The following is a 13,474-nucleotide window of genomic DNA, read 5'->3' on the forward strand; positions in this document are numbered from 1 at the left end:
TTAAATGTCGCGCCGCTCGGGCTATCCAAAATGACGGCCATTCTATCCGTCCGGCGACGACCACTCTTGACTTCGCGTGCCGGCGAGGTACCTCTGCCATAGAATACTGCAGAACGTCGGGGTCGTAAACAAACAAAGATTGATAACACAAAGGTTCCAAACAACTCGAAATATCTCGATTTTAATTAATTTAAATCCATTTTTGACTTCAACCAAGCATTTGACAATAATATTCATCGTATTTTACAACCTGGAGCCAAGGCCTGTTGGCTCATTTTTAAGTGCATTCTGAAAATTAGTTTTACAAGTCCAGTGTCCAAACTCTGACATTCGTTTTTTTGACCATTCTCTTTTCATTTTCGCCTCAGATCAAGTGTTATGCAGTTCCTTTATCTGAAGTGTGTGGTCCTGAATTCATAAGGTTTTCAAAGGTTTTCTAGTTAGGTCATGACATCGATATGCTCGTTTTGTCATCAATTATTCTCCACAAAGGTAAGAAACATACATAAACTATTCCATAAAAGATGCAAATGTAATCTTTTGATACCTAAGTAACTTTAGATATCTTACCTGTCAAACTACCAGCGGCCCGATTATTGAAACTTTGTCTGTCCGACACGAAAAGACATAGCACTATCATAACCATGCAATATATCGGAATTTGCTGTCTTGTCGGGCTGCTTGAAACTTTCAATTATTGGCCTGCTGATGAGTTGCAAAATACTTCCACTTCGAAACAGATGGTCATATCTTCGTTGATGCTTTTGAAAGTTAAGTTGTGATGTCAACTCAGCCGCAGCACACACCAAAAAATTTCTTCTTTGACCTGCAGTGACCTTTGATGATTCATTGTTGAAAAAGCATTGAACTGATAAATGATAAATGACACCAAGAGTGTCATTTATTAATGGATCAGAGATCAGAGTATAAAGAGTCGTATGCAAAAACGACATTTTTCGCCCCCCCCCCCCCCCACTAAAACTTATTCAAACTTCGTCTATCAGTTACTAATACTGGAGCGCTTCTTTCCCCAAATTTTCAGACCCCCAAAAAATTTGGGGGGGGGGGGTGCTAGGGGGGTTGGAAGTCAAAACCTGTGAACCTCGATATCTTTCGAACGATATAAGACATTGAGGCCCGGTTTGGACGAAGAATCGTCTAAAATTGCATACTTTAAGATTCTAAAGGTCAAAATCCCAAAATTACATTTTTAACTTAACTTGTGTGCGTTTTTCAGTTTTAGAGGAAAAACCATTTCTTTTAAACACACTAAACTGAAGGAGCACAATTTTGCATTTGAACCAAAACCAGTATTTAAATTGCACGTCTTTTTCCGCATCCAACGAGTGGTCATATAAGCTGGGGAACCGAACGGTTCCGGAGTTATGATCGATTGAAGTTTCCGCTCAACGTGCGCCGACCGATTTTCGCGCAAAAAGGTCGGATTTGACTGTTATTAAATCAGATTGAATGTTCAAACTGAGCAAAATGCATTATTAGGGACTCTAGAGGGTCGCTGAGTTCAGAAATTACAGATACTTCCAAAAAATTCACGTTTTTAAAATTACAGCTCCATAGCGCTATTTTAGAGGCCCACTGAGCGCCGACTGGCCGCTCAGTGGTCCCGTACAAAGCTGTAATTTTAAAAAATATGTCATTCGAAAGATATCGAGGTTCACAGGTTTTGACCCCCCCTAGCGCCCCCCAAAATTTTTTGGGGGTCTGAAAATTTGGGGAAAGAAGCGCTCCAGTATTAGTAACTGATAGACGAAGTTTGAATAAGTTTTAGTGGGGGGTGGGGGGGGCGAAAAATGTCGTTTTTGCATACGGCTCTTTACATATTACTCAAAGATGAAGTGTAGCCTGCCACATATCATGTCGTATTCCTCTTCAAATATACGTGCAGGTGAGTGGATTTCAAAATTTTGAGCGCACAATTTGCTTATGAAAGGGGCGAGCATTAACATAATTACCACTTACCATTACCACTTCCTGATAAATTTGTAAAGGTTGATGCTTTCGAAAGTTGAGTTGTTATGTCGATTCAGCAGCAGCACACACCAGAAAATTCCTTCTTGGATTGGACCTTTGATAATCCATCGTTGTAATAGCTTTGAACTGATCAATGATAAATGACACAATAAGTATCATTTATTGATGAATCAGAGATCTAAGTATAAATGTGAAGCTGCTAGAGCAGTAATTTTATCAGACAAGAGTGACCGTCTGAGTAAATGCAAAACCCACTTGAGATAACTTTGCATTACCACGAGGAGATTTAACTGAATATCCATACACCAATATAACCATACAATTATTCACGCAACTATTTTCCTTGGTAAATTATTGCGCTTAAGAGAAAGTCCTGACTGTAGAAAAAAAGAAATAATACCTGTACCAATAGCGTAAATGTGTATGCACTAGAGTGGTCACTTACAAAGAACAGACACGAACAAACACTCATGACAAACATTGAACAAGAGAGCAGAACTGGATTCAGTATATAACTGTAGTCCCTAATTTAGTTCTAAATTGTGAATTTGAAGAGCCATGAGACACTCCTCAGATGTGTAATCACTTGGTTTGGGCCAAAGAAACCTTGAACTACATGAGACCATATCGGTGAAGTTTGAGAGGTCGAAAGGCTAAAATGCTAAATAAATGGTGAACTTCTGACTCTTGAATGAATTCAGGACCACATACTTAAGATAAAGGAGCTGCAAAACACTTGATCTGAGGCGAAAATGAAAAGAGAATGGTCAAAAAAAAAGAATGTCAGGGTTTGGACATTGGACTTGTAAAACTAATTTTCAGAATGCACTTAAAAATGAGCCAATAGGCCGTGGCTCCAGGTTGTAAAATAATATGAATATTATTGTCGAATGCTTGGTTGAAGTCGAAAATGGATTTAAATTGATTAAAATCGAGAGATTTCGAGTTGTTTGGAACCTTTGTGTTATCAATCTTCGTTTGTTTACGACCCCGACGTTCTGCAGTATTCTATGGCAGAGGTACCTCGCCGGCACGCGAGGTCAAAAGAGTGGTCGTCGCCGGACGGATAGAATGGCCGTCATTTTGGATAGCCCGAGCGGCGCGACATTTAAATAGGAACTCAAAATACGGAATTTTGACCTCGTATTTCGTGGGTTAATATTGCTCAAAAAATCGGGGAGAATTACTGTGAACTGTGCGCACTCTCTAGTTTTCAAAAATGCAAAAATTACGAATTACTGAACAAGCTCATTGCTGTGTGCGGGTTTCTTTAATTTTGATCTCGTATTTTATTGAAGTCATTGGACGGATGTTTTTGTTCACGTATATATTGTGATTGAATAGCCGTCAATTTTCAACAAGAGAATCAATAACCGTATCTGCGACTTTTGCAGTACATATTTCAGTTACTACAACTCGGGAGAGAAAAGAATTAACAAGTCACATCAATCTTAAAGCATCAATCATCAATTGGCCTTTTAGAAACCACATAAATTAATGTTGAATGTTGCCATTTTCTGATTGGACATTTTTCATTCTTTTCTTCTCCCTTTTCCGTCAATCCGAGTGAAAACTCAAAGAGGAAGGAATGTATTGGTGTAGATTTCTTGTTCATATATATGCTCTTTCTTTTTGAAGTACATCTTCATACTTACACACATCGACAGTTCTTGCTCTTATGAGCAATTTTCTTCCATCATTCTTAAGTTGGTCCGATCTTCAAGCTTTTGATGATTTTCATCTCTACCGATTTTTCTCATATGACTTTGAGCTCAGCTTGCCCTCCCCTGTTTTAAACGCTACTGTATAGTCGCAGCTTGCTCATTCGAATTTTAAGGGGCTCGGGTTTTACTGTCAACTGACAGGATTTCGAAATAACAGGGCTTTAGATGTACGCATTGGAAATAAACGCACTTCAGTCACTTACTTTTCAGAAATTTTTAGCATAACTTATACAGCTTGACAGCCAACAGTCACTAGCTCTAAAATTGTTTATCTCCAATTCTGTTGCACGCTTCAGAACTTTTACTTAGAAAGAAAAAACTTGGTACAGGAATATTTTTGCATGAAACTGTTGTAATCCTTTTTCAAATTTGAAACATTACATTGCCGTCCACGATTTATTTTCATTCCTGAATTATGAAATTTAAACGTAACAATTTCCTTATGCTTCAGTATGGTAACAGAACAAGATGGTTTTCGAATTGTAGAGTAAATGGTCCAGAAACTTCAAATTACAGAACGTTTGACTGACTTTTCAAATCATAGAGCATTTTTGCTTGTCCTCTTGGAATTACTAAACAGTTAAACAAGCCGCTTGGGCATAAAACAATTAAAACTAACAAAGAACAACGAATACATTCACTCCTTCAAATTAGCAAGCTTTCTCAAGGGCAATTGATCTTGCCTTTGAATCGATGATATATAAAATTAGCTAGCCATTGTGGTAGAAATTTTGAATATCATCATAAAAAAGTTAGAAAAACTTGTGAATTTAAATGAGAAAGAACTCACAACAAAGTGTTAGTATGATCTAATTAGAAAATTATCTTTCCTTTTGAGAAAAAAGGTGGCTTTGGTTTCTGAATTTAATCGTTTTTACTCCGTCACTTTATTTCATAGAATTTTATCAAAGAATGTACATCAATTTAAGTTATATACATCCCTTACTTTGCAATATTAGAGACAATTTTCAGAATCCTGCAAACTAAAGATTGTTTTTCAAACCTATTTTCCTCCTTTTTTTATTTTGGAAAAAAAGGTTTCCTAATATATGCATTTCAGTATATTTCCTTCCATTTTCCGAATCCGGAAACAATCAATGCTACTAAGGTACTATCCAATTAAGAAGCCACTTAAACTACAGCAGTGGCAGAAATGTAAGTGACCAGCGATTTTTGAAAAAGTTTTTTTATCTATGAGCGCATCATCTAACTAAAACCAAACCAGGGTTACAATGTGTCCTAAAGCCTCCTTGATAACATATCAAAGGCTCGTTTCAGTTAGACGATGCGCTCAAAGTGATAGAAAAACACGAATTTTCGCTAAAATACGCCTGCAGACCTATGTTTAGGCAACCGTTTAACACGTATCCAGTGGCCTATGGACTAAAGCACGATTATTTCCGTAAACTACATTGAGTTAACTTGGAAAACCCGCCTAAATTTCCAGATTCTATGGGGGGGCCAAAAAAGGCCCTTATCGATACCCCTCCTTTGATTTTCTTTTAATCGACACTCTGTTGCAAAGTAGAAGAATTGTATCTTAATCTCTGATTTGATGCTAATAGTATGAAGTCAATAATGAATTGCAGGCATTATTTTTTCGAATCAATTTGAGAAATAAGGAAACCCCAGACAACCCTCCCCCCACCCCAAAAAAAATGACAATACATTATGTGCAAAAATCAGAAATCAATAGTGATGAATCATTAGAAAACAGAAATTTATCAACTATAAAGAGTACACACTTGCCTATTGAATTGCTACTTGATAGTCAAAAATCTTCTATTCAAAGCAAGATTGTATTTCATTTATGGAATATGATTGATACTAAGGAGAAGTTTCATAGGAACAACTGGCAGATTTAAGAAAATAAACAGCAGGTTTATCAATAAATAGCAGATTCATGACAATAAATTGACTACCTACTTGCCAATCACTATCAATCTTGAATATCTGCCACATGGGAAAATTTTTGATCCGGCTAATTCAGCAACCAATTGAGCTCAGAACAAAGAATGACTCAATTTCTTTCAAAAATGGAGGTAAATGGATGTATTCCTTTCTATGGTGCTCAGTCCAAGTATTTTTAGAAATCTAAATAAGAGGGCATGATAATGATTGATAAAAATATGACAAAATGCAGGAACCATAATGAGTAGTTGAATTTTTAAAAATTACTTACCAATATTGTCCGCTCCTCGGGGAATAATGACATCAGCAAATTTTTTGGTCTGCAAATAAAAGGTACAAAATTATTCTAAGGATTCGGTAACTGCAGTTACAGTGAAACTACGTGACATTTTACCTCCATTGCTAAGTTCCAAAATTTTCAGCCGAATTATATTTCTTTAAGGGCGTATTTTCGGACATTTTTGGGCAAGATTTTGGGACAAATTTTCAGAGGAGCAAAGAAAAATTGTAAAGATTGTGAGCGATGATAAAATGATTATCGTTAATCGTCCAAAAGAGTGAAATGTGACAGGAAATTTACAATTTCCCAAACCAAGATACAGGCTTTCATGAACTCACCATCAACAGGAGTGGTTCTTTCCCTGATGTTAATAAAATTATACATTATTTTAAACTTCCATCTAATTTAACTGTTGGTTTTGCTGTTTATTTTCATAAATATGCTGCAAATATTTATGAAATAATTATGCTATAAATATTTTACTGCAATTTCAGATTTGCAATTCTTGTGGAATACTTACTGTGACTTTGGCACACGTTCTAAAATTAACAAGAGATTCCACAAAATTTTGATTAGTGTATTGTGCTAACGTTCTTGCGAGAACCTAGCGCGAGGCTGAAAATTGCAGTGGCATAAAACAATTTTCACTTTGGTTTGCGAGATTGTCTTATAAACTTGGCATCCACATATTTGTCCGATTTTTACCAAAATTATCTCTTCCATCACCATAATAGCAACAACATTAGCATAAACATTCTTGATAAGAGGTGGCATAGTATCACGGAGAGCCCTGAGAGTTTTGTATTAAATACTAATAATGCTCCTCTGGAAGAATTAAAAATAGACCATTCTAAACTAAATATATTAACAGCTCTTGCTGACGATAACCTGCTACCTTCATCAACTTAATCTTAAGTTTAGAAAAATAGATAAGCCAACTAATGTACTATCATTTCCATGGGAACAGTCAACCTTGTATTGATTGAGGAATGATAAATACAGTTTTTACTATGCCTTGGAATTCTTACCATTTAGCGTTAGGAAATAAAAAAAAAAATTGCTTCGTTGTTTGCATTTTTATTGGCCAACTAAGTTCACAGTGGAACTTTCATCTACTTGGTGGTAATGAAGGTAAATATGTATTCTTCTCTTATTTGGATGAGAATTACCTACATCAAACATGTATGACATACAGTGACACTGGGTGCCACTAATAGGTACTCTACCTACTGATATTGCAATGATACTGGAAAAATTCACAACTCAATTAGAGGAGACAGGACCTCATCAGGGTGTTATCTTGCAAGTTGTCGGTAAGAATTAGTCATATTTCGATCCTTTGAGATTCTTTCATCATTCAGAAATAAAAAACTGAATTCAGCTTGAACAGGCACATTCCTATGAAGGGATGTGACGGATAATTTATAACTCATCTCACTTATCACACAATGCTTCGCATCCTCATCTTGATGAGAACAGGCGAAGATTTGAAACACGCGCTACACCGCGCCGGCTACGCGCTATAGATTCGATAGTCGCCTGGCAAAACTGGTACCTGCCTGACGTCACAAAACTTCAAGATGGCAACAATCAAACTGGGACAATAATTAAAGAAAAGGACTGCAGTGGTTACAAAGGAATACCTAAATTATCATTCATTTTTTCGAACCCTTATAATTTAAAAAAATAGAATTAAAGTACGAACTTGGAGACTTTACACTATACTGGGAGAACATCATCCAGTGCCCAGCACGAGCATTGGAAACGTCATTCGTGAACTCATAATTCTTAAACGACCGACTTGTTTAAAATTTCAATTAGACAGGAATATTTTGCATGAAACATCTTACCGGAAGACAAAACTCCTCAAAGGCTGGTTTGACAAAATTCATGTATTGTTGCAAAACTTGATTTATATCTCTACCCCTTTCATTAATATCTCGAGGAACTGAAAAAAGAGAAATTTGAAAAAGAAAATAAAAATCCGGAGACAAAATTTTGTACCTGATCACTAATCACGATGATTACTGATTGTGGGGGTTTCCTGCTAGTTCTTTAATAAGAAATAAGATTTTAAATTTCATTGACCAATTTGACTTACAACATGCTTAAGTAGTACATTAGGAACTTGACTTCGAATGAAAAAAGGATGCGTGACTTGGCTTCTTCTCTAGGAATTTTTGGAAGCAATAAAAATTTGGGTTTCACACATGTAAATACTAACAAAGTGCCAACAACAATGGAGGGTATGGATTTGATCGACATGAGACCATCCAAAAATAAAAAAACCTGGACTGATTGATAGGGACTTGATCCACAGCAACTTCATCGACACCGATTGGAACTGAGGGTATGGATTCCATCAACACTTATCGATCAAAAAATAAAAATTCAGACCAATCGACAATGATTTGAACAACAGAGATTCAATCGACAAACCTGTAAATTGATCAAATTTTGTCAGTCGAGTTGCTGTTGATTGGTTCTTGTTTTTATTTTTTGATCGATTTATGTCAATGAAATCTATACCTCCAACATCAGTAAGGTGTGTTTCTTCATCAATACCAATCATTTCTAATGGCTTTTTATTTCCTTAAATTCTTGATCCATGCATTATGAGGGGATCATTCATTTTAAAGTATTCCATCAGTTTTCATACCTCTTCGAGCTAATCTAGTGTCAGAGTCCGTGTCAACAAACAGTTTCATGTGAAATAAGTCACGGATTTCCGGAAAGTAAAACACAAGGATACCCTCAAATAAAACAACATCTGCTGGATAGATTGTGATGAACTGATCGTTACACCTGGAAAACGAAGGAAATCAAAAAATAATACATCACAAAAATGGGGAAATGAACCTTCTATGAATGAAATTATAGATAGGAAAATGGGAAGGAGGGAGAGCCACATAAAGAACCAAATAAGCTGCCTGGCACACATGAACAGTCAGAGCATTAGTTACAATGTAATTTTTCAGGAAAATTTTGAAAGTAGAAGGATATTAAGATTTGAAAAAATGAGAGGACATTATTTTTAATTTCGTGAAAAATATGTTCAAAGTTGAAAAATATCAAGGAAGTTGGCTAAGTAAGGAATGGGCCTGTTACCTACACAAGAAATTAGGTGTAGATCAATAAGATTAATACTCTTGATATCTCTGGATTTTTTTTTTTTTTTTAATTAATTGAGCATAGGAAACGACTAATAAATCAACTCGAAAATGCCCAAAAATTTGAAAATTCAAAACGCTCATTTTTTGACAGGAACGGCTCCAGGGTCACTGTGCCACCAAGAGAACCGTTTGACCTGGCATTCTCAACTCTGTCCATGTATTTTTCCACATACATTTAAAGGCCGATTTTTAAATGGTAGCATCGAGGCACCTGACAGATCACAGACAAACATGATGTACAAGAGTATGCATTATCTGATTTATTTTTTTTAAAGCTATGTTAAAATATCAAATTTGTTAACTGTCGGCATTTTTCCATTAGAAGCCAAGTTACAGAATCGAAATCGTCGTCTGTTGATATTTTTTTTCCTTCGTAAGAAGGCAGGCAGGCAGGCAGGCAGGCAGGCAGGCAGGCAGGCAGGCAGGCAGGCAGGCAGGCAGGCAGGCAGGCAGGCAGGCAGGCAGGCAGGCAGGAGGCAGGCAGGCAGGCAGGCAGGCAGCAGGCAGGCAGGCAGGCAGGCAGGCAGGCAGGCAGGCAGGCAGGCAGGCAGGCAGGCAGGCAGGCAGGCAGGCAGGCAGGCAGGCAGGCAGGCAGGCAGGCAGGCAGGCAGGCAGGCAGGCAGGCAGGCAGGCAGGCAGGCAGGCAGGCAGGCAGGCAGGCAGGCAGCAGGCAGGCAGGCAGGCAGGCAGGCAGGCAGGCAGGCAGGCAGCAGGCAGGCAGGCAGGCAGGCAGGCAGGCAGGCAGGCAGGCAGGCAGGCAGGCAGGCAGGCAGGCAGGCAGGCAGGCAGCAGGCAGGCAGGCAGGCAGGCAGGCAGGCAGGCAGCAGGCAGGCAGGCAGGCAGGCAGGCAGGCAGGCAGGCAGGCAGGCAGGCAGGCAGGCAGGCAGGCAGGCAGGCAGGCAGGCAGGCAGGCAGGCAGGCAGGCAGGCAGGCAGGCAGGCAGCAGGCAGGCAGGCAGGCAGGCAGGCAGGCAGGCAGGCAGGCAGGCAGGCAGGCAGGCAGGCAGGCAGGCAGGCAGGCAGGCAGGCAGGCAGGCAGGCAGGCAGGCAGGCAGGCAGGCAGGCAGGCAGGCAGGCAGGCAGGCAGGCAGGCAGGCAGGCAGGCAGGCAGGCAGGCAGGCAGGCAGGCAGGCAGGCAGGCAGCAGGCAGGCAGGCAGGCAGGCAGGCAGGCAGGCAGGCAGGCAGGCAGGCAGCAGGCAGGCAGGCAGGCAGGCAGGCAGGCAGGCAGGCAGGCAGGCAGGCAGGCAGGCAGGCAGGCAGGCAGGCAGGCAGGCAGGCAGGCAGGCAGGCAGGCAGGCAGGCAGGCAGGCAGCAGGCAGGCAGGCAGGCAGGCAGGCAGGCAGGCAGGCAGGCAGGCAGGCAGGCAGGCAGGCAGGCAGGCAGGCAGGCAGGCAGGCAGGCAGGCAGCAGGCAGGCAGGCAGGCAGGCAGGCAGGCAGGCAGGCAGGCAGGCAGGCAGGCAGCAGGCAGGCAGGCAGGCAGGCAGGCAGGCAGCAGGCAGGCAGGCGGCAGGCAGGCAGGCAGGCAGGCAGGCAGGCAGGCAGGCAGGCAGGCAGGCAGGCAGGCAGGCAGGCAGGCAGGCAGGCAGGCAGCAGGCAGGCAGGCAGGCAGGCAGGCAGGCAGCAGGCAGGCAGGCAGGCAGGCAGGCAGAGGCAGGCAGGCAGGCAGGCAGGCAGGCAGGCAGGCAGGCAGGCAGGCAGGCAGGCAGGGCAGGCAGGCAGGCAGGCAGGCAGGCAGGCAGGCAGGCAGGCAGGCAGGCAGGCAGCAGGCAGGCAGGCAGGCAGCAGGCAGGCAGGCAGGCAGGCAGGCAGGCAGGCAGGCAGGCAGGCAGGCAGGCAGGCAGGCAGGCAGGCAGGCAGGCAGGCAGGCAGGCAGGCAGGCAGGCAGGCAGGCAGGCAGGCAGGCAGGCAGGCAGGCAGGCAGGCAGGCAGGCAGGCAGGCAGGCAGGCAGGCAGGCAGGCAGGCAGGCAGGCAGGCAGGCAGGCAGGCAGGCAGGCAGGCAGGCAGGCAGGCAGGCAGGCAGGCAGGCAGGTAGGTAGGTAGGCAGGCAGGTAAGTAAGGGTCGGGCTGACCGGCGAGGCGCCCTCAAGGAGCCAAGGAAACGGCCGTCGTGCACCCTGGAGTGGGTCCGTACTCCTGAACTAAATCTCATGATGCTTCATCACATTTTTCCGCAAGGCTCAGTGGTCATAAGACAGCCAACGGTAGGTCTCATCACGACTGTGGCAGACACTGAAGAACGCGGATTTTCGGAACATTTTCTACAAGATAGATATACTTCGGGTTTTGCCGACTGGCGACTTGGACGGTCAACCGTTGGAATTCGGCGGTTTACCTCGAATCTCCACCGCGGCGATGCGTTTTCGGGGGTTCGGCAACGTTGTGACCGACCGCCGCCATATTTGTTTACGAAATTATCATTACCACCTTCTCGCACGGTCGCATGGCTGGTCAATTATAGTATAATAATTCCAAATTAATTTAATTTAAATCGTTTCAGTCGTCCCATTTTAGCCTCAATAAACTAAGCTCACCATTACACGACTACGCGAACATAAGTATTTGTTTATTTTTAATTTTTGCAACTGTTTCACTCCACTTGTTCATTGTTCTAATGTCTTCATGAAGTGGGTTTTCCACCGGAATTTACGTATAAAAGTCTCCAAACGTTTCTGATTAATTGGTACGAATATCTAGTATTCTCAAATTTAAATGTAGTAGCGCTGCTTGATCTTGTAACTTATAACTTCGGAGTTGTTTGTGATACCTCTTCGTTGATGCATCAGAGGTAACACCGGCCTCTTGCCATAATGTGTCAATATTTGCAAAAGACATCGAACATCCAACAAATTCCATTGCTCTCAGCAGTATAAACGATTATTTCAGTATTTTCCAGACCAAGTGCAAATAACAGAGAGGATAAATGCCTAAATATCTCATGACGCTTGCTGCCTGTTGGGCTGATTGTTTTACTCGTGTTGGGGTCAGAACAAAGCTGAATCAATGGCTTTTCTAGTTTAGAGGGAAGGAATTTATCTCAAGAGAATCATTTGATTCTGTTGCGCAGCCTCTCATAACACAGCCAGACCTAAAGTCCACATGCTTCTTTTAAGGTCAGCAGCCAATTAGGCTGAATGTACAATGCGTTCTCTCGTGAAATCTTACAATAATATTCGATTTGTAAACATCTTAAACCCGAATTAATGCAGGCAATTGACTCCTAACAGAAGTTAATATAAGTGAAAATTTTTTTCTTAGGCCCCCAGCTACTTTATCTGCAAAGTGAAATCTACATTTTAACCATTTATGCTAGATATTCCAGAGAAATTGGTCAGTGATGAGTCCAAGTGTGTAGACTCTGATGGAAAATCCACCGGACAATGACGCTGGTGTTTTGAAGACAGTTACAAAAAAAAAACAAATGTTTGCAAATGCGTAACAGACAAGTACCGAAGTCTGAAGTCTACCATGAACGTACAACTAAACGTAGATTTGAGAGATTAGATTGAATTATTAAATGTAGCTGTGCTATTTCAGCTGGACCCGGGGAATCTAACTGGAGAGGTCTTGTGCCTGGGAGGAGGGAGTTGGGCGCTGCTGACACTCACACTTCACAGTGAAATTGACCAAAATTGTCCCAGAAAAATTTTAGTACTCTCACTGAATAAGGGGGAGGGGACAATCCCTATTTGCCTGATGAGTGAGAATTTTCACCCTTGTGATAAATTTTAATTTGAAAAAATATGTTCCTCCTAGAGGCCCAACCCCTTTCTTGCTTGCACCATTCACATTTTTAAAGCAGCCTCAGTCTTGATAGCCTGCTGAATGGGCTCCATGATGAACAGAGATGCAAAATTGCATGCAATTTCATATAAGGTAAAATTTCATGAAAGTGGAACTTCTGCAATAGGCTCAGTAGGCCGTGGAATGCGTAGAATCAGTAAAATCTCAATATTTAACAAAATGAAGAGTCAAACTCTTAATTTTATTTTAAGATAATTTTACGAGTGGTGTACACTCCTCCTTAGAAATCTGTGAACTTTCATATCATGTTAAATTTCATTTTGCATCTCTGATAAGTGATGACAAAAAATCTCTGAAAATAAGGAATGGATACTGAGGATGGGCAGTCAGCCTCAGTGGTGTAGTGGTCAAGGCAGTTCGCTGCCAGCACTGAGGTCCCGGGTTCAATCCCCGGAGGTGACTGATATTTGAGGACACTCAAATATCAGTCATCGTGACTGTGGATGACTATGCCACTCCAATACCCTGACCCTTCGAGGTTACAGGGTGCGGGAGGGACATAGTCACCCAGTAAGTAATCCGTCTGCACTGTTCGACTGGGTTGTGAAAAATCGGTTATCACTCGTAGTGTGCGCGACTGCCAGCGCTACC

The 13,474-nt window shown here is 41.8% G+C and overlaps 1 protein-coding gene across 12 annotated transcripts in view; it reads right to left on the reverse strand.

Moving 5' to 3' along the window:
* Uck (Uridine-cytidine kinase) overlaps positions 1–13,474 on the reverse strand; it is a 184,675-nt gene that overhangs the window by 158,649 nt on the left and 12,552 nt on the right. For 9 of the 12 annotated variants that reach the window (XR_011899294.1, XR_011899293.1, XR_011899295.1 and 6 more), the window contains exons 4-6: positions 8,567–8,712; positions 7,758–7,855; positions 5,899–5,947 (exon numbers count right to left, since the gene is read on the reverse strand). Coding sequence is in view for 8 of the 12 variants with exons in the window: in XM_072297161.1 (XP_072153262.1) it covers positions 5,899–5,947; positions 7,758–7,855; positions 8,567–8,712 (293 nt within the window). In the remaining 4 variants the exon portion in view is untranslated. Of the gene's footprint in view, positions 1–4,114; positions 4,309–5,642; positions 5,811–5,898; positions 5,948–7,757; positions 7,856–8,566; positions 8,713–13,474 lie in introns of those variants that run through there. The other 3 variants (XR_011899296.1, XM_072297163.1, XM_072297165.1) reach the window with 3 other exon arrangements.

Source organism: Bemisia tabaci, chromosome 2 (genome assembly GCF_918797505.1).
Source record: "Bemisia tabaci chromosome 2, PGI_BMITA_v3".
Classification (NCBI taxonomy): Eukaryota; Metazoa; Arthropoda; class Insecta; order Hemiptera; family Aleyrodidae; genus Bemisia; species Bemisia tabaci.